Below are 27,273 nucleotides of genomic sequence, written 5' to 3'. Positions count from 1 at the left end.
AATCACTGTATTTGAGATGTCATATCTACTGTAAACGATTGTCTTGCTCTGCCCAGGTTGCATCATTTCAATTATACACTAGTTTGCCTTTGGATAATAAGTAATGTTTAACTTAAACAAGGGCTGTTTTTTCTAAAAGATGGGCAGATTTAAAAAATATATAAGTTGTCTTTGAAAGGGATATAGGAGAAATGTAGGCTTGTGTCTCAGTTGATTAATCATTACTAATGGAGTAACATGGAGGCTAATCAGTGTATCAGTTACCCCTCCAAGATCAGTGACAGCTTTAGATTGATGTTTGAAAAGACTGCTTACAGTGTATGCAATTACTTAATGACATTTTTAGAGAAAGCTAGCTAAATGAATGATGACAAATATTCCAACAACTGGAATTTGTTATAACATGATGTTTTAATATCAATTTATCTACAAAATATTGACTTACACCACTGTATTCTTGTCTTCATGGAAAGTACACTGTCACTAAAGCAAAATAACATATAAAAGTTACAAACAAACAGACAGTACTATTTTAATTTTACCATAAAATGTCCATTCATTTGGCACTGGTAGTTGCAGTAGAAATGAGCAGAGTCATATTGAAACAGGATGGTTCAACTTTTATGAATTGGAATTTGTAATGAAGAATTATTGTGTTAAAGAGTTTGTTCTTGTGCGTTTTCTCGGTGATCCACCTCATACTCAATCATATAGCACTGAAAAAGGTTGCCACAAAACAGAAACCAAAACAACCCAATAAGTACAATCTTCAGCTGTCCACAGTCGGTTCTCTCCTGATTTACCCTACAGTTTGGTAATCCATAGAAAACACCCGTAAGCATCTCCACCCCACGGGCACTTCATAAGTCCAGGAGTTCTCCTTGAGGCTGTGTACAGTCCCAACATCCCTCAAGTATCTGTTAACTGCATAACTTGGTGGTCTCGTAATCCATTGTGTTGGGCAGACGTGAGCTGAAAGCCTGTAAGGTGACATGGATGCGAACCACCTCGCTTGCAGTCATTTTGAGCCGGTGGCGCAGAAGACAAGCAAACAGGTCCAACCTCTGTTGACCAGGAGGGGACAGCCGGTTCACCCGGTCTCGAATTTCCATCAGCTGAAGCATGGCAGTGTCCTGGGACCCTTGGGTGTACGGGTAGTCCAGCTGCAAGATCAAGTCACGGATCGCCTCCGGATCAAAGTGCATGCTGTAGCCAAAGACCTGGATGCTGTTGATCTTCATATAACCCAGGTTCCTAGCAGGATCTGTCACTTCTAACGGCTCGTAATATAAGCTGTCATTCACTCCAGTTTGAGTCTTTATCCTGCTCCGAAGGTAGATATGAATGGTTTCAAAGAATGTCTTCCACTTGTTGCCCAGCGTCAGAGTCCAGTTATAGCACTCGAAAGGCAGGTCCAACTTGGTGGCCTGCCAGTCTGGAAAATTGTTCTCATTGACAGGAATGTACCAGCTCTCTGAGTGGCTCCCTCCGAAGGGGTTGATGTAGAGGGTGAGGACAGGCTCCAGGGTACTGTTCTTTGTAAGGCAGATCTGGAGGGATACTCCCAGCAGCATGTGGACCATGTTGGACTTGTACTTGTTGCTCTTCAGCGTCAGCAGCATCCTCTTTCTCCATGATGGGTCAAACCAGCTGTTCAGTCGCATGTCATTGCTGATGAAGATCGCATGGACCTATCAGAGACAGACATGAAGACAGGATAGACTTACAGCACTCATGAACACAGTGAATACATGCAGAAGTTAATTATCAACATTTTTTTTTAAACTCGCAATCGGATGTTAAAAAAAAAGAAAATCATACATACGGTATGGTATATCTTTTTGCAATGTCTCATAAGGGGACAAAATGCAATACATCTGGCTAAAATAGAAACAGGCAGATTACAGAAAAAAACATGTTTTATGAGACTTTCGGAAAGGGTGTAGCATGAGCCAAGTAAGAACCCCATTTTGTTGAGTCTTTTTTGGGCTTTCATGTTATGTCTGAGTTATTTGAATGGACACGTTCCAACTTGCAAAATGAACTAGTTGAAACACACTGAAGGTTTCTCAATTCTCTAATTTCCCCTCCTCGACTCCTCGGTCCTCCGGTAGTGACAAGGGGCCTCATTTATAAACGGTGCGTACGCACAAAAGATGGCGTACGCCAGTTTCTACGCACTGTTTGCGAATTATAAAAAACTAACTTGACGCGAAAATGTGCGGTCCTCCACGTAAACTCTGACCCATGCGTACGTACTAAGCACAAAGAAGGAAGAATGGAGAGAAATATGTGGAAATAATACCATAAATAAAATGTTACCTCATTTATCATATATGAAGAATTCATTTGCAAACATTGATTATAAAGCCAATCTTAAAATGATTTAACAAACGCCTGTTTGAGACTCCTCAGTGCACACAAAAACATAACTTGGAGAAATAAATAAATACGGAAATGTTATTGATCACCCCTTGATTATGTTCTCGACACAGGAGGTATGGAAACTAAGAACACCACATGTGGTAAATTGTACAGCTAATATAACACAACACATTAGTTGTATTTCCTTTAACTGGATTATGGTTATATAGTTGCTGATCGACAGCTGGAACACAAACCATCAAATACAAACAAATAATTCAGATCCAGTCGTCATGACTCCACTCCGCAGGGATTCCCCGGTAATTTCTTACAGTTTCTCATCATGGGGGGTCTCCTGTCCCCGGTACAAACACACTGCCTGATGAAGGTTAGGTTATGTGTATTTTTTTTGTCATTAACCTTTTTCAGACCACTTATTTATTTATTTTGGTGACGATTATTATTATTGGTGAGTATTTGTATACTTTAGTTTAGTAGATATCTTTCTAAAACCATTTAGTGCTTCACATAATAAAATACACAACGGCCGTATCCTGATATATTATATGCTTTAGGAGCTGTAGGTGTGTGTGTGGTACAGTGTGAAGGTGTGGGTTGTACAGTGTGTAGGTGTGTGTGTGTGTGCGTGCGTAGACGCGGCATGGTTTGGTGTCCAATGCTTACTTTTAATACTTGTAAATACAACTTTTGGCCCGTCATTTCATTTCCCCATTGTAGCGACCAGAGGGGGGGGGGATATATCCAGTCTCTAATAGTGTTACATTATTATAAGAGTGCTCTCATACTTGTTTGAATCTGAAATTGTATATATATATATATATATGTGTGTGTGTGTATATGTCCGCATCTGTAGCCTGTTATTGTCTCATTATACCGCACTGTGCATGAATTAAAAGTAAATATATAAGTCATCATGAACACATCTGTCCATCAGACAGAGGGCTGCTGTGCCTCCTGTCATCATTAATGGACGTCTCTTTAAAATGACCGCTCAGAGGAGAGGAGTTCTCATTTCTCTAACCGCCTGCTGCTTCCCTTCCTCTCTCCTCGGCTCCCCTCCTCGACTCCTCCACTCGCATCTCCTGTGGGCGGGACTAAGACACGAGGATAGGAGTCGAGGAGGGGAATTAGAGAAATGAGAAACCTTCATTGAGAAATCAATATGTTTTTAAAATGCTCTGAGAAATAAAATACATACATCTATATTTGTACCTCTCATGTTCCAACGTTTCAACTTAAAGCTCATGAACACACCAAAGCCAAAAGAATAGGAACATCTGAGGAGCATGTACATTTTGCACTCTCAGTTATTTTTTAGCCTTTGGTCTTCAATGCCATTGTGAAAGCAACAAAAAGCAATAATCTGCCAATTCCCAAGTCAAGAATTACCCTTAAAGCTAACCTATTCTAATCAATGCACTACAAGCTGCCATGGATTTTCAGAACATCTCAAATGTGTTTGAAAAGGTGGAAAAGTATGGAGAAACACTGAAGTTCCTCAGTAGCCAGAAGGGCAAGACTTTTTTAATGCTGAGTTGCTCACATAAGTGAGTATATCCTCCCCAGGATACTGGTGTGAAAGACAGCTCAGCTCATGCTGACTTGATTTAACAAAAGGCAAAAAGAAAAATACCTCTAGCCTGCGGTCAGCTCTCTGCAGTAGGTAGCCCAGCTCCAAATCCTGGAGGTCCGTCTCAAATCCCAGGTAGTTCTCCGTAGAGTCAGCCACCATGGACCTGCAGGCCCCCTGCGTCAGGGCGAAGCCGGGGTTGCAGCTCCCACAGCGTGTGTGGTTGTCTGGTGCACAGGCAGCACAGGCCGAGCCTTCCCCAACGGAGCATGGCGGGGGCAGCTGACAGGGGCTGTGTTCGTATCGGCAGCTACAGCTGTGGAGCTCCTCAGAGAAAGCACCAAGCTGGTTGTTCTCTGAGCAATACAGGAGGGACTGTATATGACTCAGCCAGTATGACTGAGACCTGCACCATAGAAAACACAGGAGGAAAGAGGGAGGAAGAAGGGGAGTGTTATTGAACAGGGCTTATAGGTTGATCTAGTTTAATAGGTTGCTGCTTTATTAGGTCCAGGAGACCTGTCGGGTGTGCAGACAGCTTGCTCATTAAAAAATAGAAAGCATCATCAGCATTATGTAAAGCATGCAGCTTGCCCCAGAGGATTCAAGTAAGCATGGTTTAGGTAAGGTCTTAAGTGGATGTTTTTTAGATATCTACACAACATTTAAACGTTGAACAAATTACTCATAATTGTATTGGTTGGTTGAAAGCAATAATATTAAGTTGAAATAAAAAATAATAGGTTCAACTTTTTATTGTTTCAACTAACCGAATACAATTATGTGGAACCTGTTGACATAATACATTTAATACAAAACAATTCTGTGTAAGTTACATAAACATTACCTCAACAACTTTTACAATAATTAACTACATAGTACAATATGGTTTATAAGATTATATAGGACCTCCAATCCTACTGGAATGTATTGTATACTGAAATGTCTGGCCAGACATTTCTGTTGACTACCAGTTTTTTGTTGCATTAAAAAGTGAAGGTTACACAAGCGGAGTTTGAAAAGGAACAGAAAGCGCAAGAGTATAGACAGAGAAAGTTGTCCTTGATCAATTTGTAACATAAATACTAGAAGCTGCTGCAGCCGCAGGGTAAATTACTCTCAGGCATGTAATTCCCTCATGTGGGCCCGAGTTTGATTCCCGTCTGTAGCACTTTCTTGACTGTGATTCCTTTATGCCTCTTATCCTCTTTGCTCGCTGAAGAGAGGGAACACACTGTACATACCGCTGACTTTCCTTTCAGAAAAAAAATAACCCTCTTTCTGTGATGAGGGTATATTGTGGTAAACGTTATGCTAATCTTAAAATGTGTGCTGGATTACATATGGGGCTTCCTTCCATTGTATCCAAATCATATTGTGTGCTTGGCAGTTGGAAGCTAGTCTGAATTCAGAGAATCACTGATTTAAATATCAAAACCCCCTAATGGAAAAAGCGGTCATGGGAAATGATCCGGAAAGGCTCTTTCTTTCCATCACGCGCTACCTGTGGACAAGGCATTTCATCTCTGACAGCTTCAGCAGAGCAAAGCTGTCACCAAGACGAGACTGTGGCTGTATTGTTAGTTCCCCGGTGTACGTAGCCTTTGCCTACACTTCCTACAAACAGCTGCTGTAAATCACAGTGTCTTGAACTCATGACGCTTTTATAAGAGCAAGTGATACTGAAAATAAATCAGCCAAATGTAGTGACTGTTTTTTGAATAAAACAACTCAGCCAAAGATTCAAAGGACACTCAATTTCTGTTTCTATCGATAAAATACTATTTAATAAAGGAAAAGATGAAAGGGACCTCCCTTAGGTTGGTGGAATTTCAAATACAACATATTTGGATTCCTTGACAGAGTGCAAGGTTTCCTTGAAGTAATGTACAATTATTGGCCAGAAGTGTCTACACCAAAATATTACACCCACATGTTATAAATAACCATGCCATTCCCAATCCATTGAGAACAATTATTTGGCTCTAAACAGCCTGCAGTTTGCTGGTTGTTCCTGGCTTTCACTATTTTGGAACATGGCAGGAATTTGCTCCTATTCAGCAACAAGAGCATCAATGAGGTACGATTCTGATGTTGGGCTATAGGGCCTGTTTTACAGTTGGTGATCCAGTTAATCTAAAATATATCTAAAAAGTTTAAGATTATATGAGCGGTAGTCAACTCCACACTGGGTAAACAATTATTTACGGACCTAGCGTTTCACATTGTCATGTTAGAACAGTTATAAAGACAGCAATGGGGGGGGGGGGGGGGGGGGGGGGGGGATCATTTGGTACGGCTCTCTTAAAGCGACGGCTGTGTCGGCTCCCAAACGGCTCTTCATGTTACCACAGTTTACCACGGAGCCTCAGCATCGCCGCTGCGAGGCTCCGGCGCTCGCAGCTCACACGTGTGCTCCACTAAAACCCCCCCGTTCATCGCGTCCAAATCGCGCACGTTCCGTGTTGTCCTATAGCAGGCACCTTCGATGTCGGGGAAACGATCTTCAATACTCCGAAAATAATCCCACCAGACTCCTTTGCCCCTCCAACAGAGGGATGTCCTTGTCCTTTTTTCCTTTTCGTCATTTCAAGTGATAACAACTCTCGATCTTCTCTGGAATTATTAATATTTTTGGACTTCCTCGGCTCGAGTTCAGGGCGTCCCGAGCTGAATAAGGCCGTCAAATGACGGCAAGACGCCCCCGTGGCGGAAACGCTGATATATTCTGGTTCACATAGCATATGAACAAGCTGGGCTAAACCTTATTTGTTTTTGTAAATAATATATTGTATTGTTTCTAATAATTTTCATTCCTAATAACTTATATTGATCTTCTGTTGGAGGCAAAACAGTCAGTCAATCATGCCCCTTTCACACCAGCGCTTTTTCAGCGCCGGCTCTGAGCTGGAGCCTGAAAAGCGCCGGTTTTTCCTGTTCACACCGTAGCGGCGCCGGCTCTTAGCTCCGGAATCCGGTTCACTTCCAGCTCCAAAAAATTGTCGGTCTAGAGGCAAGAGCTTCGGAGCTAAGAGGTGGCGTAGCTTACGTCTCTCTTACGTCGAGGCGGGCAGGAAACTAAACCCACCTCCCCTGAACATGGGTCGACTGTCATGCCTGCCTACAAGCAGTAGTGCTTAATAAACACACTTTATAAAGTCAGGCAACACTAACCAGGCTTCGTGTGATTCTGTTTATTTGTACGTTGCTTTGACCATCCGTTCACTGTTATTGATCATTGTGGAGAGAGGCAGACGTGTTGTTTTGTATTATAGCAGCTATCGGATGGAATCAATACATGGGCTGCACAGGTTGTCGTGTCCGACTATCACAAGTAGAATCATAATAAAAATACGCCGGTAAAATGTGCCTGTAGAAAACGGTTTATGCCACAGCAAGTAGTCAGTTTAGCTTCGGTTGCTATGCTAACATCACCCATTTTATACCAGAGAAACTTATATAACAGCGTTGTGATGCCAAACAGCGTCAATTCAGACTGACACACATTCACTTAGGCTAAGGGGAACTGGGGATATGTATCAGCTGCTTGTGTGAGTCGGACAGTGAATAATTTAGAGCGGCCGCTGCAGTGTGAGCTAACGGAGGAGAATAAACTCCCGTAGAAGAGCAGCCAACAGTGCAGCGGTCGGTAAATGCCGCAGAAACACATTAATAAACAATTAACCACGGCACTCTGGAGCAAAGTATAAGGTTGGAGAAGTCGTTATTCAATTTATTCTGGCTTCGTGTGATTAAAAGCAACACGATCATCGACCCGACGCAGTTGTTGTTGTGAGCGCCGTAATGCCGTTGGGGAGCAAATCAGCGATGTAAACGGTGACGTCATGACGCAGCAGCGGCAGCACCAGTCGGGTGCTGGGCGGTGTGAACAGAGCTGGAGCAGAAAAGGGAAACCGGAGCTGAACCAGAAAAGCTCTAGCTCAAGGCTAGAAAGGGAAAAGCGCTGGTGTGAAAGCCGCATCAGAAGCTCGAATCAAGCAAGACAACTCAAAGGAAGAAAATACCAGTGTCATATGCAATAATTACGCCTTTTGACAATTTTTCCTCAGTGTGAAATCATCAGTGTTGGGTGTATCGCGCTACTTTTATAATTCAGTAATCACACTACAGTTACTAACATTGCCCCGACACGCGTTACTTCGTTACTTACTAAAATCAGTCATCAAACCTCAACAAACACCTGCAAAGAAGAACACATGCTAAGGTGAAGCTAACGCACAGCTATTTGTTGTTTGTATATATCACGTAGTGTGTTCTTCTTCTCTGTTTTCCGGTTGTTGCCTGTTTTGAATGACGAATACACACTACCGCCGCCTGCTGGTAAGGAGAGTTATTGCCACTCACGCATGCGCAGTTCGTACATGCTCGGCTGAAGTCTTTGCGGTGTCTGGTTCCAGTGCAACACATGGCCAACACGCAGGAGAACACGCCGATGCAACAGCGTGAGCAGAGATAGACTGCGCAAAATATACAGATAGCAGGAGACAGAGGACAGCCGTGGTCAGATAGGAAAACATTCAGGAGCTATCTGGATCAGTATTATGCGACAACTGAACTAACAAGAACATTTGAAACTTTAGCAGTCTGCGTGATCTGCCTGCAGGGAGGGGCGGGCCGGCCCTGGGAGTAAAGTAACGAGTTACTTTATGTAGAGAGTAAAAAAGTAGTGTAATATATTACTTTTTTTTAAAAGTAATATGTAATATGTAATATATTGCTTTTTTTTAGTAACGACCCCATCTCTGGAAATCATGTAATTGAAACAGTGTAAAGCTGCTAAAATGAAATTGGTCTGATCTACTCAATCCCTTGACAAGTTAATTAAAAAGCTATTCAACTTTCCCTTTTTCTGGTCTTGTTGTGAAATTATAATTGCACTCTTATAGTCAAAAAAAGAATTGAGAGGACTCTTCCAGTGAAGCATTGAACAACTTGGCATACATGCACAACATTGGCACCTTTTCTTGAAGCCTACACACAAGGCATTTTCTAAGCTGATTAAACCATAAGTAGTGAAATCACTACATGAATGACAATATTCATCGTTATGCCTAATGGCAAAAGTTTGAGCACAAAGCGAGCTGTTCAGTGTTATCATTACCCGCCTAATAAAAGCCAAGCTGACTGCTGCTTCGACTGGCTTATTCGCTCATAATTGTCAGTGCAGTGAAACAAGTAACCCCCAGGAAGCAAAATCAATCACATATCCCTCATCTATCTCAAGTGCCTCAAACAGGATTTTGAAATAAGAGTGAGGATTTTTTCGAGAGCTTCCGTTTCTCTCCAAGGCAAAACTGACAAACACCCCATTCTCAATCTCTTTCTTCTGAGTATGGATATATCTGTGAAGAGGGAAAAGAAAGGGAAAGCTTTATAGCTGCCATGGCGGTAATAACATAGATAAACACTGCCTGGGCGATGGCGCTCCCAGTTATTTTCTTGCCAAGTGTTTGGAAATATCAGCTGCGTAGATCAGAGATTAATCTGTGTTGTGACAATGTGGCAGCTGCGAGAATAACACAGATCGGGACTGAGACAGAGTAAACAAAGAAGAAGCGAAGACACAGAGTGACTGGACATTGAATAAAGCGGTAGATGATTTATGTGTTGTAACTGACAGTAATGGTTGGATCCATCACCTTCAGCAATCAGGTCCACTGACAAAGAAATGTGTGAATGTGAATTTCATTACATCTAAAGCAATAGTCTGAATGTTCAGAACATGTGTTTACCAGCATTTGTTAAACATTCAAAAGAACATGTTTGTATTTATTGTATTGACTTTGCTGGCATGTGAAAAATGACTCTTCTGTCAGCAGCTGAAGGTTGGCAGTGATGTTACAGCATCTCAAAAAGTCTCAGTGGCTGAAGTGGAAGTTAGTTTCTATAAAATCTTTACTCGGTTTTCTGACAAGTCAACATTGGTTTAGCTTTAGGGCAGTATTTCCCAATTTAACCAACTTGGTTATAATATTCCCTAAACTAAACCCTAACAATACAGAGTTTGATAAATCCTCTAATATGCAGAAGGAGTGGTATTTTGTTGTTTACGGCCATTAAATAAAAGCAGAGAATGGGGTTGCAGAGGGATGTCATGGAGATGTCCAATGAAGTCCAATTAAAGGATGTCTTGATTCCATGAATATTTCAGGATCCAAATAAAGATTATAAAAAGGAAAGCTTGTGAGCAGTAGATGTGTGGCTTGTTATAATGGCATTTTACTGCCTTTCAACATGGGGCAGGATCTACATATTTATTTGCGACGGCTGTAAAAAAAAGAGATGATGAATCCATACATTTAATGGCTATGCCACCACAGCAATGCCAGCTTTGTTACTTCCACCTATATCCCTTGATTAGTCTATAGAAATAACTGCAGGACTTGTTGATCAGTGGCCTTAGGCAAATCATTTCAGAATCACATGGAGTTATATCAATCAAACAGTAAGGAAAATTCAATTATTTTTTAACTAAACGAAAAATATAGGCGGCAGTAGGTTTAATGAAGACCAAAGTTGGCATGAAGTCATCAAAGCTTTGTCAAATTGTGAAAAAATATATCTGGCATACATAGTTGCATTGCACATAAGATGAGTGTTTCATTGCTCACCGTTCTCTCGGTAGGCGGACTTGGGGCTGGCGCTGACATCTTTTACTGAGACTGAAGAGCTTGAAGATGACTCTCTGGGTTCTACTGGAGAGGACTCGCATGCTGTTCTCCAGCTGCTCATAACGCCACTGGAACAAGTTGTCCAACGCCCACAAGTGTTGTATGCCTGACACATTCAGGAAATAGTTCTGCGGAAGCCTTGAGTAGAACGCCTTGAATTCATCTGTAACAAACAAAAAAGACACATTTTACAAGGGGATATCTAATTGTTTTATTGGATGTTGACTTCCTCTTATGCAATATAAGGTATTTACATTATACATGCTGATTCACTGGTACCTTATTAAACAGTATGAGTTGTGATATTTTACTTTTATATATGCATAATGGAAACCTGACAAAACATATACTATATGTTGCCCTCCTGTGTTTATATCCTTTTTTAATTTCTGTTCTTTCATATAATTTATGTCAATGATTATCATACAACGTGGTGTGCTTAAAAACCTTTAAAGGACCACCTCAACACTCAATTTATCTATGGACCAGTGCTCTTTTGAATGTGTGATGCTATACAATGCAAAGGATGCAACAGATGTGTCGTTCAGTTTGAGGCAATATATGCTTTGCTTCTCAGTTGCTTTTGAAGAGCCCTTTGAAATTCGTCAGACCTTTGCAGGCTTTTCTATTTGGGCTTGACATGTAGATTTCACCTTGAATTCTGGTACAGCATCTAGCAGGTGGTGCTTTTAGATTTAACTCAAACAATTTGACTATGGTCAGTATAAATAAAAAATAAACCAAAAGCTTCCATAATGAATGATAAAAGACAATAGTGTCCACTTTAAAGCAGAAACAATTGAAATGGGACGTTTGTTCTTGTGACACAGGGTAACATTTATGTTTAAGTGTCATGAATAGAAAGACCATTATATGTTATTTTTTTAAATGCTGAATATAACCTCACTGATTGGTTGACAGATTACTAATGACAGTACGACTGAAGCTATTTGTAATACTGTGAGTGTGACAATCATGAACGTTGTCATATGTATCTCCATAAGGTTAACCTCCTTAATGTACTTTTCTCCTTTTACAACTGGCCAATGTGTTTATTATGTCAGAGACTTCTTTTTTATTTAAAATGAAAATTAAATATGATACTTTTTGTCACACTGATTATCTGCACTTATTGCTCCATAAATGTCACATAAACCAAGTCAATTATATTCATTCTGAATACAAATGCCACATATTTTAACAATGAGTTACATAAAACCCTGAAAAACACTGCCATTTTTATTTTCACCTGTTTTGTCATTTGGTTCAAGGTTAACCAAACTAGTGTGGGAGTTTATATTTGAACTCCATCTTTTTCAATGGTCCTCCACTTCCTGGTATCTCCCTCTGCTGATAAATCAGCTGGCTAGAAGCATGTGATATCCCTCGCTGAAGGACACATCTATAACACTTGCGGGTGTCTGTATTCTGGGCACACTCCTGCCCTCTCTTCCCACCCAGCTATTACAACATAAACTTTAAAAGTAATTGCACTTAGGATCTTTTTTTCCAAAGCTAAGTAGTGGAAAAAAAGACAGACATTTTGATTTCACCCGAGTAATAATCGCAGAGCGACCTAGCACAGCAATAATAACCAAACATTAGACTAAGAGCTTCTGCCTAAACTTTGCTTCCCCCTGTGATATAAAAAGCTGGACAGGCAATACATGGGTTTTATGGCTGATTAATCTGCTCGAGACCTATTGGTAACTACCTGAGCCAGAAGCAATTCATTTATTTTATTTGTTTTATCCGTTTCTACAGTTCACTTCCTTCTATGCAAAAAGTTTTCCAGAACTAACAATTCACTACAGGGTAGTTCACCTATAAATCACAGAATGGGGAGGAAATATATATAGGAAGCTTACTCAGATTTAACGGTACAGATAAAACCTTTGAATTCCTCATCACTCCCTCTCAAATGTATTATTCCAAAGGTTTTTACTCCTGCATTTAGGATGAGGCATGCAACGTGAACAGAAGTACAAATCCATGATGGTCTTGCCTTTCTTACCTGACTCCTCAAACTCTTTATAGAGTATCCCCCATGTCTCTGTGATCCTTTCCAGGCTCTTTTCCATGGCTTGGATGTCCAAATAGGGACAGTTGCATTCTGGGAACTTGGGGTCACAATAGCACCAGCAGTCATTGTCCCTGCATACAAATTCCCCCTCGCCGTTACAGGCTATGTAGCTGAGAGCAGCCTTCACAAAACCTTCTCTCAAGTAGTCAGGGAGGATCACCTGCAGGCCTGGGAAACCAAGGTTTACAATTGTCAAATGTGTGAAGTGACATTTTCATGACAATATAATGCTGCCTGAACTAATTTACTTAACACAATCTCTTAATCTGTATGTTATGTTGGTAATCCAAAGTACATATTTTTCAGAATCATCTTTAATTACACAGGAAAGTGGTAACAATTAGACAAACCTTGCAACTGGACTTTATTTTCAGGACTCTGAACCAGCACAGAGCTAACAGAGTCAAGGTTATCATAGTTACTGCATCCAAGAGGACCTGTGCGGGTCTCCGTCACCTGGGCAACAACAAACAAAAAGCTAATCTGTAAAATGTTCTGGTTAAATGATACTACATTTTTTAAATGTCGTTACTATACATCAGATTCAAAATAAGTTTGATGGGAAGAATATGCCTTGTGTAAAGGCTTTCTGTGTTAGGTTGAATCACAGTGGTTTCTGCATAATGATATGTACTTGTGAATGTCAAACAAAAAACTGGAATAAAGATTGGTTTCCTTCTCTCGTTATTCTGCGAGAATGCTACACCTTTTTTTTCTTTGTCTAGTCCATGATTGAAGTTGTTTCGATTCACCTTTTTTCCACAGAGCAATTCCAGCAAAGCATCCGTTTTCATTTAATTTGCAAGAAGAGATCTTATTTCAACGCTCTCCTTTTTCTTGCTTTGACACGGCAGAGAGCATCTAACTGATTCTCATTTTCTTTCTTTGTGGTTCTAGGACACCATATTTTGTTCAGCAATTTGTCCTGGTCAGGCTTGTCAGAGGACAGTTGGTGTAAAGTGACGGATGGATGAGGTGAGACAATGAGGGTCAGTCGATCAGTAACACAATCATAAAGGGCTGAAGGGCCTGGGTACTCAAGTGATGCCTGTGTTGCATGCAGGGAAAACTGAGGCTTTTTAATGAAAACCCTAATCCAGAATAAAGGGGTTTGATCGAGGAATAATACATATCTTCTGTGAATGAGAAAAGGAAATGAAGATAATTTGAGTTCAATTCTTCAGCAATAATATGACTATCACATTATAAATCTCTTGTTTCCCTCATGGGGTTTTCTAATGCTGATATGAATGTGAGGAAATGAGAAACAACCCTGGGATTCAGACCACATGAATATTGAATCCTTATAAGGAATTATTTGATATGGCAAAACGTTGACTGATGAGCAGAGCATTCCATTTCCGCTTTGCATAGCAGCTGCTATTCACTGTAGATACATTGTGGTATATTACAAATATGTAATAGGACATTATTGGCCACCTGTATCTTGGTACATGGCTGAGAGATTGAAGCAAATACTTGAACTGTTGCTAGATTTGTGCCTTTCTTTGGAATATGTTTGGATTTATTTCATTATAGGAACTTTAATGTGCTAGAGTCCCAGGAGTATATTACCAACTAATTACTTGAGAGCAAAATACTCACAAATGATAAAACATTAAACATGTATTTGTTTAATTATAATTATTTATCCGGCATCCAACATATTGAGCACAAAAGGATTGTTTGCCAATAAAGGCTAGTGCCATACTGCCTGACATATTGACATGTTAAGAAGTGGTTATAGTTAAACTTCAAGGACTGAGTGGGCATGAGCGTCTGTCTAGTCAGTCGTACAAAAATTGAAGATCGATGGTCTGGTAAATTATTTCATGTGGGAATGTGAGTTATTACATTTTCTTTCAGATTTTGGGTACATAATGGAATAACTTGTTTTGATTCCAACTACAATGCTAAACACGTGAGTGCAGCTCTGATTCCTGCCTAATATATGAACCTTTATACAGTCTATGATATTAACTAGGACACCCCAATGTTTATATATTAAGAAACACTTAAGCACCGGTGCATCTGTAATAAGGAGTTGCTGCCCACTGCCTAAAAGAGATTTAGCTCTTGTTTGGTTTCTACCAGCACCTCAGTGAACTATCATGTTTAAGATCTTAACATGTAATCAAAAGCTAGCTGCAATGCAGGTAGTGTGAATTTATCACAGCTTGTTTGGTAGAAATGGGGGGTTTCTTCACCCAAAATAAATGTTATTTACAGCGATGGGTCCCAAAACCAAAACAATGAGCTTCACTGGGCTCAAAAGCTGTAGATGTTGGTGATAATCACTGCCATTTGTGTCTGAAATGTAATACTGAGGCAGTGGTACACTACTTAAATAAAAGGTGTAAATGGTGTCCCTATATTCCGTAAAAAGGTGAAACTTAAAAAGGTTTAACTGATATAAAAGATTGTCAAGTCAGCCTTCTGTCTACTCTGTGATTGAGTCAGATCAACAACACAAAAATGCTTTTATCAACTGTGAATAGAACACAATGCAATACTAATGTTTCCTCATTCAAGTCTATAGTCTTTGTCATTACTGTTCATACAGACTGACAAATATGGCCTCAGTCAGATGGGGACATTGTCATCGATTTAGTCAAATACTCAAATCGTAACAAAACTGATCCCTGACGCTCTCAAACAAATGGGCTCATTACTCATTGTACAAACAAGCCGGGTTGATCCCAGACTTAACTCTGCTCCGTGAATCTTTCAAGGGAGCCTAAATATCCACAACCAATCCACACACAACAATAGTAACAGGCTTTTCCTCCAAAATGAGCTTCAATTTCCCCTTTTGCGTGGAGACAGCAGGGGGGTCTCCGCCTCACCAGCCCTCTGTTATTCATACCTAAACTTGTTCGATTATAAATTCATGCAGAAAAGTGCTTAGTTGTATCTGTTCCGCTGTTTGGCAGCTCAACGTCCTGTGCAAAGAAAAGCACAAGTGTAGAGGAAGGTATCGCTCCTCTGACTCGCTTTTTACCAGCGATGGAGGTGAATCTCTCCTCTTTCCACTTCCTACCTGTCAGTTACGCCAGATGAGTGCCTTTGGAGCATGAAAGCACACTCTCTCTTCTTCTCTTCCTCTCTGTAGATACAGAAAAACCCTAATTCCCAAGAAATGAAACAGACAAAAGCATCTTTCTCGGCACCTCTGATGCGCCCACCTTAGCTGCAAATGAAAAACCCGACCCTCCCTGAACACAATGTTGGGTGAGGATGGAGCTTTGATATAAGTGCAGGAAGTCTGATTCATGTTCTGCTACAGCAGAGAAAGCTATATTGTACAAGCCTACTTGCAGCTGTTTTTTCGAGGAATGAAAGAAAGAGACAGAAAGGAGGGTCATCCTTCGCTCCGTAGCCCTATTAACCCCCATGCGGCCTGAAGGTGACACCGGAGGCAGAAACCTGTCACAAGCTGTGTCTCACAAGATTCATTTATCTTCCCCCTCACCATATGTGCTCATCACGGAGCTTCCTCCGGACTTTATGTGCTCACGATGGGTGAAGATTATATCTCATCACAAGAAGGCTGATAAAAAGCGTCATCTCCCATTTTATTTTTATCACCATAGTCATTGTTTTATATCAAGGAAATAATTTCCTTCTGGTGCATAATTTCCAACAGACACATTTAAACTCTGAAATTGAAATTGTTTATATTGCGTTCACTCTACATAGAGTTAAAAGATACACAAAGTGTCTAAATGTATTTCAAGACTCACTTTATGTATTGGGTAGAGCAGTGTTAAATTATATTGATTTGACTGATTCTTGGCCTTCTTATTTGATATGAGGTAATTGTATATTGAACATTTTTATTTACGTATGCCCAAGAAGTTCTGTTTTTTTCCCATTTTTTTCTGTCTCCTTGTCTATTAGCAAGATTATGGAAATGTGTCTAGCCTGATTGTTATGAAACTGGATGAAATGTTGGCCAAGGGAAAACAAATAAATAAGGGAGCTAATGACATAGAGTATATAGTTACCCATTGCAGGCATAGGCATTTGTGCTCAATAATTATAATTATTATAAAGAACTGGGAACATTTCTGTAACTGCAAACATGTTCTTTAAATGCTTTGAGCGATAAAACACATTTTCTTTGTAGCCTCTATGTTGTTTTACATTTTCCAATAATCGTTCATGCTCATGTTCATCGCACTTCAAAGTCGGAAGAATGACTTTCCAACTTGGAAAATGGGACCATCCTAGGAGCATTGAACGCACCATTGGCCTTGACGGAGGACTGCGCTCTGCGAATGCCTTTTTATTTTATAGTTAATATTAGGGATGTCCCGATCACCTTTTTTTGCTCCCGATCCGATTCCGATCATTTGATTTTGACAATCTGCCGATACCGATTTTTCCCGATCCGATCTTTATGCAATGAGAAAAAAAAGGTAACAGATAACGGCTGGTGATCCAACGCGATGAATTTAGCTATCTTGGCTGTTGTTTTTTTGGCCTTTTCACTGTTCTGGGGCAGTTTCTCTTTCCTTTTAAAAGTCTCTGAAAGTGTCGGTTGTGTCAGTGCCGTTCCCTGAGTGGCCGCTGTGTACTCGTCGTGTTGTTGTTGGTGTTTATTTCTCAGGTATCGTATTAGATTGGTCGTGTTGAACGTAGCTCTGTTCTTTCCACCACGCGGAACCTCCGCCTTGCAAACATTGCATCTGGCTGTTACACTGCCCCCGCTTTCAATTTTATAATACTTCCAAACTCCTGACAACTCCCGAGTCACCAGCTGAACGTAGCCTCTCGTTAGCTTACTGCTACTATTAGACACTGCGCCCACTCTGTTGCCAGATTTGAGAGAAATAAGCAAATGAAAACAAGCCCAAAAGAAGCAACACATACATGATGTTGTGTCATTTTAAACCAAAACTAAGGCCTCAGGATGACTTTAAGACGTGAACATGGTCATTTTTGTTTTGTAACATTAAAAAAAAAAAAAAAAAACTGATCCCCGATTCCGATCTTTTGAAAATCACGTGATCGGCTCCGATCCCCGATCACGTGATCGAATCGGGACATCTCTAGTTAATATATATTTATTACCTGCTAGGTATTGCATTGCAATGTTATCACCAAAGATAAACACAAACCATGTCGCTACAATCTTTCTTTATTGATAATATGTCCATATAATTCCATGTTGAATGTGGTAAAGCCTTACATTTGGTGCATCTACTGTATCATGGTCTCTACAGTTCCCTAGCCATCATATATTTTAATGTAGCTTATATAGTTCAGATATCCTGTAGTTTAGGATATAACAATATGTTGTAACACTTCCTGCTATGGTAATTTTGTTCTTCTTTCTTTCAAAGAAGGATTTCATATAAAGCTCTTCTGGACAGCTTCCAATGTAAGCAGCTCCAGTTGGCAGCGAGAGGTACATCTTAAATCCTTAAAACCAGAAATCATACACTTTGATTTTGTAGATTTTCATGTTCAGAATCAAAGCTGGTCTGCCACTTTTTAACAAGGATAAACAGAGGGACATGAGCAGAAGGTCTTATGTTTGTTTTTTAATACAATCTTTTTGGAGAAGAGTGCATTCAAGAGCATTTAAAAAAGTATATATTAGTCAATTAAACTCCAATGTAATTCGAACAATATTAATGGTATTCATTATATCTAAATGTTACCTTTTTAAGCTACCTTACTTATTCAAAGTCTGTAAACACTGAGATTAGATTACTTTTGAGTCGGCCAAATGTCTCCTGTAGATAAAGTAAATGGTATTTTAACTAAAATAAACCAAGTTTGGCTTGGTACTAGTTACATGACATGATTTGCAAAATCTCGCAACCGAGTGTGAAGCGGCTGGGATGAGGATCAGCACCTCCAAATCTGAGGCCATGGTTCTCAGCAGGAAACCGATGGACTGTCCACTCCAAGTAGGGAATGAGTCCTTACCCCAAGTGAAGGAGTTCAAGTATCTCGGGGTCTTGTTCTCGAGTGAGGGAACAATGGAGCGTGAGATTGGCCGGAAAATCGGAGCAGCAGGAGCGGTACTGCAGTCGCTTTACCTTACCGTTGTGATGAAAAGAGAGCTGAGCCAGAAGGCAAAGCTCTCTGTCTACCGGGCCGTTTTCGTTCCTACCCTCACTTATGGTCATGAAGGATGGGTCATGACCGAAAGAACGAGATCGCGGATACAAGCGGCCGAGATGGGTTTTCTCCGCAGGGTGGCTGGCGTCTCCCTTAGGGATAAGGTGCGAAGTCCAGTCATCCGGGAGGGACTCAGAGTTTAACCGCTCCTCCTTCACGTCGAAAGGAGCCAGTTGAGGTGGTTCGGGCACCTAGTAAGGATGCCACATGGGCGCCTCCCTAGGGAGGTGTTCCAGGCACGTCCAGCTGGGAAGAGACCAAGGGGTAGACCTAGGATCAGGTGGAGGGATTATATCTCTTTGCTGGCCTGGGAGCGCCTTGGGATCCCCCAGTCAGAGCTGGTTGATGTCGCCAGGGAAAATAAAGTTTGGGGCTCTCTGTTGGAACTGCTACCCCCGCGACCCGACCACGGATAAGCGGGAGAAGATGGATGAATGGATGGATGGATGGATGGATGGATTTGCAAAATGTGTATGCAAAAAAAGTTTGTACAAATATGAAAGACATAGTAACAAAAGGTTGTCAAGGACGTAAGTCAAACAGTTATCGACCAAGACACTCAGCCTCTTGAATCTTTACCATCTCAGCTTATTGTCAATGTCTGCATGATGGTATTGACTTGATTTTGGGCTGATGAACAATTGAGATAGAGATACAAAGGCATTACCTTGATGGCAGTTGAGGCGATCTGGATGTGGTGCAGCTTGCGCAGAGTGCTCTCCCTGTCGATGAAGTAGGAGGCAGCCAGCTGGTGCAGAGCCTCCAGAGTCACAGTGGACGAGTTTCCGGAATAATCGCTCACCTCTGCTTTCTTACTCAGTTTCCTCTTGTCCACAAATATCGTTAAGGCCTCTTCTCCTGCACAGAAAACGTATGATTTCAGAAAATTGAGATTACAATTTGTAAAATGACATAATATAGTGTTGCTAATGTGGGCTTCTCCATGGCTTAAGTGTGTTTCTCCTCCTACATAAAAACAAAGAGTTAGTGTCTTAAAGAGGCCCTATTATGCTCATGTTCAGGTTCATATTTGTGCTTCTACTGTGACATGTTTACATGCTTTAATGTTCAAAAAGGGCTTTATTGTTCTCATACAGCCTGTACTGCAGCACCTCTCACCCTCTGTCCGAAGCCATAGACCAGTTTGCTCTGATTGGTTAGCTGACCAGCTCTGTTGTGATTGGTCCACTACTTACAGATGTGTTGGAGATGTACCGCCCATTAGCTTACCACCTACAATGTTGTATTTTACAGAATAAAAAAGTTGTAAACAAAGGAGTCCAATCAAGGCGTTTCAGGCAGGGGGGTAGTGTTTAGGAGAGAAACTCTCTCTGGAGGGAACTTTGAGATTCAAGCCTTTGCCGACCATTTACATGCACACAACATGTACAGTATAACACACAACAGGAAAACCTCAAAGAGACATAAGGCATCTTTAAGTGTGTTAGTGATTATTGGTAGTTGTTTTTATATGTTTGCCCTAAAAGCACTCATTGCTGAGATGTTTATGTGCTACACTTCCTACAAAATACAAATATGACAATCAAAAAGCATTTAAACTGTGTCAGACATTTGAAGTGTCAGCATTTTTGCAATCTTTTCATTACTGCTAATGATACCTTACAAGTGTTGAATGTATAAAGATTAAACTACAATATCATAACATTAACAACTGGGTCCTGCTTTGCTCCAGTATAAACACACACACACACACACACACACACACACACACACACACACACACACACACACACACACACTATATTCCAGGTGGTTAACGGCCCGTCTACACTACAGGCGTCGAAAAAGCTTGAAGCTGGGCGTGTCTGAGGCTTGGCGATTTTTTGCGACCAACAACCAATCACATAAATCTCCCGCCCCCGACATACAAAGCAATAGCAATGTTAAAACGAAGTAAACTGGATATAAAATCCCCAAACAGGCGAAAACCTACCAGTTTCACCCACTGTCTCTGCCACCTCCCTCCATGCCTCGCTCCTCTGGTTTGTATCCCGGTAGATGAACAGAGACTGATCATTCAGCACCGGGTGATTCACTACCGCTATAATGAATTTTCCCTCCATTTTTTTGAATATGAGGAAATGATCTGCGTAGTCTCTCCCAGCATACACGCGGTTTGATTGGCTAGCGCTTGTACTGGCAGATTTGCATAAACGGGATTTGATTGGCTGACGCCAGCTTCGAGCCTCAAAAGTTGAACATTGTTCAACTTTTGACGCCGATAGACGCTCGCGATGCTTGCAACGCCTTGCCATGCTACCCACAATGCAGTTCGGCGAAGTTTGAAAATATCCTACGTCACCCCATTCAAATGAATGGGCGAAGCGTTGAAAGCATTTTTTGACGCCTGTAGTGTAGACGGGCCGTAACACCCTGGAGCAGCCATACAGGAGCCCCTGAAGCGCATGGATACTTGACCATAATTAGAATAAGCCACGTGACCCATCAGTAGCCTTAGATCACAGCAATCAGTCTAGGGGCCATGGTGCAGCACACACTCTTTGCTTGAGAGTCTCCAAGACACTGCATGTCATATTCCTCATCATAATGCAGCGTTAATGCTATATGGCTATTTTTCTGCCCACTGCCTCTCTTCCTCAGCTGCTGAAGGGCACCCTCTTGATATCAGAATCTATTTATTAATTTCCTGAAGTCAATATGTTTCCGAACATAGAGGCTATCCATTGAGAACCACAGAGGCATATCTCTGGCAACAATCCAAGGCAAACTCCTCATTCTCCTCTCTTCATACCACTAAGTGCTGGCTGGGAGCCTGTGTGTGAGTGTGTGTGTGTGTGTGTGTGTGTGTGTGTGTGTGTGTGTGTGTGTGTGTGTGTGTGTGTGTGTGTGTGTGTGTGTGTGTGTGTGTGTGTGTGTGTGTGTGTGTGTGTGTGTGTGTGTGTGTGTGTGTGTGTGTGTGTGGCTCAGGAAGCTGGTTCTGTTCTTCATTATATACAGCCACTCACAACTGCGACTTTTTCCAAACCAGGACTCAGTACAAAATAATTGACAAGTGTTGCTCTGTAAAAGCAAATCAGATCTGCAAGGCTCGCCTCGACCTCTCTTGCATCTTGAATCTTTTTTGTCTGTTCTTTTTTTCTTCACATAGATAGAGGAACAACAATGCGAGTGGCTGGTTTACTGTACAAAGGGTTGAACATGTATTCGAACCTCCCTGAAGAGCAATATCTGTGCTGCCAGTGCCACGTTATGTTGCTATGATGAGTTATTCAGCTAGTTACTGTGACTGAGTTTGGACATGTCAAGGCTATGTATATGTGACGCCTTGGTTAGCATACTCTAAAAGCTTCTATAAACATAAAATGGAATCTCAGGTCATTCTGAAAATTACACATTTCCCCTCATTCTGGAATACTTTCTGATTTTACCTGGGTCCTATAAACTTCAGCTCAACCTTTATTTGCATAGCGTCTGTATTGACTAAGCATGATTATCATCATTACATCCTTTTTACAGGGTTCTCATATTCAATCAAATCAGTTGAAACATTTCTAAATCAACCAAAGACAGTTTCCAACAATTATTCTTATTTATCTAGCTGGCTACAGATGATAAAATCTGCCAACGACGGTAACTATTGCATCAAGAATGGTAGTTGCTCATTAATGATGATAATGACACTTATAATGATAGGGCTGCTTCAGTCTTATTCTGCCTCAAATCAAATGCCTATTGTTCCAAGGATTAGTATGGTTTTTGACTGCCTGTTATTGGTAATTGTGAGCATTCATGTGAGCTAGAATGCAAGGCTTGAAATTAAAAAGTAAGCGGTGGATGGAACAGTGAAAAAACACATTGCTGGTGGAGTCAGTTTATTCCAAGGGTTCGATAAGTTACCATGAGAATATCTACTGTAACATTGTAACAAATCTATACTCAGAACAACAGATGCTTTGTTTACCTCCCAGTGTAGCTGACAACAGGAAGTGAGTCCCATACTTCCTGATCAGGTTGTCAGTGATCATCTGGGTGGTGGGCCTGCGGCCTAAAAGTCGAATGTTCCGGATAAATTCAGGAGTCAGAGGTAACGAAGACTCCAAGAAATCTCTCCTCTCCACTGCCAAATTGTTCACCTTCCATCTCCCAAACTCCCTGGAAAAAAACAACATGTTCAATATAGAGTTTGGTTTTGAGAACTGCAATAATATGTACATTATTAAGTCTAAAAGTAACAAAACAACAAGTAATGTATACACCAACACAGCCTCACAATTACTAGTGCCAACTTCTTCAATGTGAACTTTATTTGTCTAAAAAAGCAATTAATTTAACATAATCTTAAGCTTAACATTTTGAGGATTTTTTTAGTGTAGTTTAATAATACAAAATTGTCTTATTAAGAATATTCCTTGTGGCAGGGTTAAGACAGTGGAGGTGAGTCTGCATGTCAAATTAAACTTCTTATTATCTATATAAGGACATCATATAGGTCTATTTTTTAGCTGAAGCTGCATTTGTAAGTACAATAAATGGCTGGAAGAGAGAGACAGAGAAAAAAGGACATGGAAAGAGTGTGTGTGAGAGAGACGCAAATGTAATTAACTATGTCACTCTGTGCTTTTTTGATGTAAGGAATCCCTCGACCACGCTGACACAGCCTGAACTAAAGCAAAGGCAAATTGACAGAGAAAGGAAAAGGACTACGACAAAATAGAGAAAGCCAGAAAAAAACAATAAAAATAACCTGGCATCATTTGAAACTAGAGAATGTAATTCCTGAAGAACTTGCTAGCGGGAATGCTTTATGCTGAAAAGCTGACGCTAAACTGCTATGCTAAAATGTAATGGGAAAGAAGAAAGTGAAGAATTTAGATTGAAATGATACATGAACACAGGGGGCTTGAATGTGTGATGAGAGAAGAAAAGAAAGTAAAAAGGCTTGGAAAAGCAGCAGAATATTTGAACTGCAAACTTTTGAACTAACTTGATGGCGAATGATCTGTCGCCATGCCAACGGCATTTGATGTTATGAGAAAACCGTGTTTCATGGTGAGCATTGTGTTGCCATGGCAATGGCAATTGAAGAAATCTCAAAACGGTCCCGTAGATGTCTTCACGGCTGGACTGTTAGCACACATGTGAAGTTTGAGCACTTTTTGAACATTTTCATAGGAGTTATAGCGACATCGTCTTTTATGGCGAGGGATGCGTTTCCATCGCAACAGCCTATGGTGAGATCTCAGATTTGGCATAAAGCTGATGAGGCATGGACCGGTGATATACAAGCGAAGTTTGGGGGACGATCGGACCGTGTCCATTGGAGTTACAGCGACATTGTGTTTTATTGTGAGGGATGGGTTTCCATGGAAACGGCATATGAAGACAGCCCATAATTGACGTAGAGCTGTTTAGAGCAGGAACATTAACCATTTTCTGAAGTCTGCTGCTGTTTTATGGCGAGGGGTGCGTTGCCATAGTAACACCACATTACGTAACATCAGATTTGATGTAGAGCTGTGTTAACCATTATCTGAAGTCTGCTGCTCTGAACATGTCAGTTGGAGTTATGACATCATCGTTTTCCATGACACAGGTGTTTATATTTGAGCTAACGACCTGTCCAGAGATCATAGGTTTCCATGGTGATGTGCAGTAATCAGTGGGAGGAGAGCATTTTCATTGTTCTGAATGAGAGATGAACCTCTTACATGTGAACGTTTTGTTGAAAAACCGTAACAGATATCGGTGAAATTTCAAAGCGTGAAGCATGTCAAGGAACTTGAGCATCTGAAGTGTACTTTTTGTGTACTTTCGGGTCAATAATGTGGCCTTTTTGGTAGATTAACTAAAAGGTGTGCGGCTGCTGTGGTGGGGAAAGATGAGGCTGAATTTACAATGGGGTTTAATGGAGACATGTTGAAAGTTTTTGTCACTTCATGCCCTCAAGAGGCATTTTGTTTAATTATTGTTTTCCTACGTTTGTCATGAAAAATGATGTCTCAGGAATGTAGGGTTTGGGAATTATGGCAGGTTTAAAAGAAAATGTGAAGGCAAAATTAAATCTGTCCTCCACTAGCTGTGACATCACGCACTCTAAAATCTGAAGAAGGCCTCTTTACCAAGGTCTGAACAATGTTTAATATCTCTGAAAGTATGAATCAGATTCAAAAGTTGTGTTACACGAATAATGTCAGAAAGATCTGTAACATTTTTAAGTTGGAATGAGGTTTCTGAGTGAAAGTATGAAGGAACAGTTAGCAGTTGAAGTCGCATGAAGATTATTCAAATCTGAAGAGTTTCTCCATTGACTTTCATGTTAAAAAATGTGATGGATTATGGGATATATCTCTCGAATTATGAAAGTTATGAATGAGAAAAGTAATAGCCATCGATTCACCCCTGAGCTGAACGTTTTGATGTTTGAACGGAGTTTCTGCGATGTGGAATGTGGGAGCAGAAGTGGCGCAAAATAACCCGGCGGAATAATAAAGAATTTCGTGCGTCGAAGAACAAGTAGTTGGAATGCTGTATCAGCATTCCCACTAAACTATGATTGTCACCTGTGACATAAATGTGTTCCTGCTATACAGCTGACAGATGTTTTCCCTAATAGCCCATCATGACAGCGATATACATCGGAATGAATAAAGTACAAGGTGGTACAAGAAATTGCCCCATTGCTTAAATGGAGAATGTCTTCTGTAATGAGAGAGATACAAAGTGGGAGCAAAAATTTCATTAAAATGAAAGCAGTACGAACAAAAGACTGTCAGCCTTTTGTTGCCTTTTCATGTTCTTCTCCTTCCTTCTGACAACTGACCTCAACCGTAAGTGCTGTGCTTGTATGAATCCCTAATGCTTCATTGATTATAATATATCTGGAAATGTGCATATTTGATTGACTGCATGACATATTTGACAGCTTTAAGATGATAACAATGCTAGCAGCAGGAAATGAGCTGAATTTTAACATAAAGCATTGTGTACCATAGGCAATATTGTCTACGTGCCTATCTCAAGTAAATGTGATTTTCCCTTTTTATGTACAAACTTGGCACATACATTATGACAAGAAAGGCATTGGCTGCATAGAAAGCTGAACTCTAGCTAAACTTGAGGAACCAAAGAATATGGATGTTCAATCCTAGACCCCTACACACATTCTCTCTATTATTATTTGTACAAGATTTGCCCAGGGAAAAGCTCTTTGGACTGATGTTACATTTGGAAGTGCTTTGACTACATACAAAGTTATTCTACTTCAAAAAACTTCAAGGTATTCATTGGAAACTTTCCCTGTGAAATGACCTTCACAGATACTTGCGTGTACTGCTTGACTTACAGTGCCACACTTGGTTTAACAGAGAGAGCTTGCTATGAATTAAAAACCTGAATGTGTTTTGTTTGTCTGACATTTGGCAACAGTACACATTGTAGTCTCAGGGCATTGTGTTTTGAGGAAAAAGCTTTGCAAATCAAAGAAAGTAACTCATTGTTTTTGAATATCAATTCAAAGCAGTTCAGTTTACTGGAATAAAACATGCCAATATCCTTCTTTGTTGTTTGGATTCAGAACAAGATTGCCCAAAGACATTTAAATGGTTAACCTCTAATAGTTTATTTTCATCATGTTGCATTTACGGCAGCTGGAATTTGAACACGAAATTCATCGGGGACTAACGATAGCTGAGAGTACCCCATTTTATCATTTTATTTTTGATCGAAGACACTAATGACTGGAATGTTTTGGAGAAGCCCCATGAGTGTCAAGTTAATCACCAGAGGAGCAAAAGCAGAGATAAAACTAACTCAGCAACTTGTAAATGGAGACTGAACTGTGATCACTGACAGGAAATGCTTGTTGCGGTATACAAGACTGAGTATTAATATCTTTCTATCCACTAGTCATTAGTTTTCCATTTTTGATCATTCACTTAATAATGTCAGAATTTAAATGTTATGAAGGCCCGAGTGGAAAAGTTGAAAGATGACCAAAATGATTACGATTCACAATAACAACTCAGTGGGATAACAATGTTAATGTTGCACATTGCATGGCCATCCAAACTGCAGTCTTCACCGAGAATTACAAATGCTTCAAGGAAAAAGGGATCAAATCTTTGCATTCATATGAAAAGTTAAAACTTCTAGTTTGATCTAGTGGCACTGCAGTACAAGTCAGGATCACCAAAGTCAGTATGTTTAATCCTCTAGTGACCATCTGTGTCTGTAAAAAAATCCTAAGAAATCAACCAATAGTTGGAGGCATGTGGCGCAGTGGTAAGAGCGTTGGTGTTTGGATTAAGGGAGCACAGGTTCAAACCCCACTGCAGTCAGCATGTCGTTGTGTCCCTGGGCAAGACACTTCACCCTAAAATTGCTCCTGTGGGGATTGCCCACAGTATTGAGAATGTAAGTTGCTTTGG

The 27,273-nt window shown here is 40.6% G+C and overlaps 1 protein-coding gene across 2 annotated transcripts in view; it reads right to left on the bottom strand.

Moving 5' to 3' along the window:
• Positions 1–392: 392 nt before the first annotated feature.
• The window catches only part of LOC117560545 (BMP/retinoic acid-inducible neural-specific protein 3-like), a 60,648-nt gene continuing 33,767 nt past the window's right edge, over positions 393–27,273 (bottom strand). Inside the window, exons 3-9 of one of the 2 annotated variants that reach the window (XM_034237455.1) lie at positions 22,809–22,999; positions 19,533–19,723; positions 13,081–13,186; positions 12,653–12,898; positions 10,588–10,810; positions 4,019–4,361; positions 393–1,691 (exon numbers count right to left, since the gene is read on the bottom strand). In XM_034237455.1, coding sequence (XP_034093346.1) covers positions 921–1,691; positions 4,019–4,361; positions 10,588–10,810; positions 12,653–12,898; positions 13,081–13,186; positions 19,533–19,723; positions 22,809–22,999 — 2,071 coding nt within the window. In that variant the 3' untranslated portion in view covers positions 393–920. The remainder of the gene's footprint in view (positions 1,692–4,018; positions 4,362–10,587; positions 10,811–12,652; positions 12,899–13,080; positions 13,187–19,532; positions 19,724–22,808; positions 23,000–27,273) is intronic. The other variant, XM_034237457.1, reaches the window with a different exon arrangement.

Source organism: Gymnodraco acuticeps, unplaced genomic scaffold (genome assembly GCF_902827175.1).
Source record: "Gymnodraco acuticeps unplaced genomic scaffold, fGymAcu1.1, whole genome shotgun sequence".
In the NCBI taxonomy this organism is placed as follows: domain Eukaryota; kingdom Metazoa; phylum Chordata; class Actinopteri; order Perciformes; family Bathydraconidae; genus Gymnodraco; species Gymnodraco acuticeps.
This window is presented reverse-complemented; position numbering and strand designations above follow the sequence as displayed.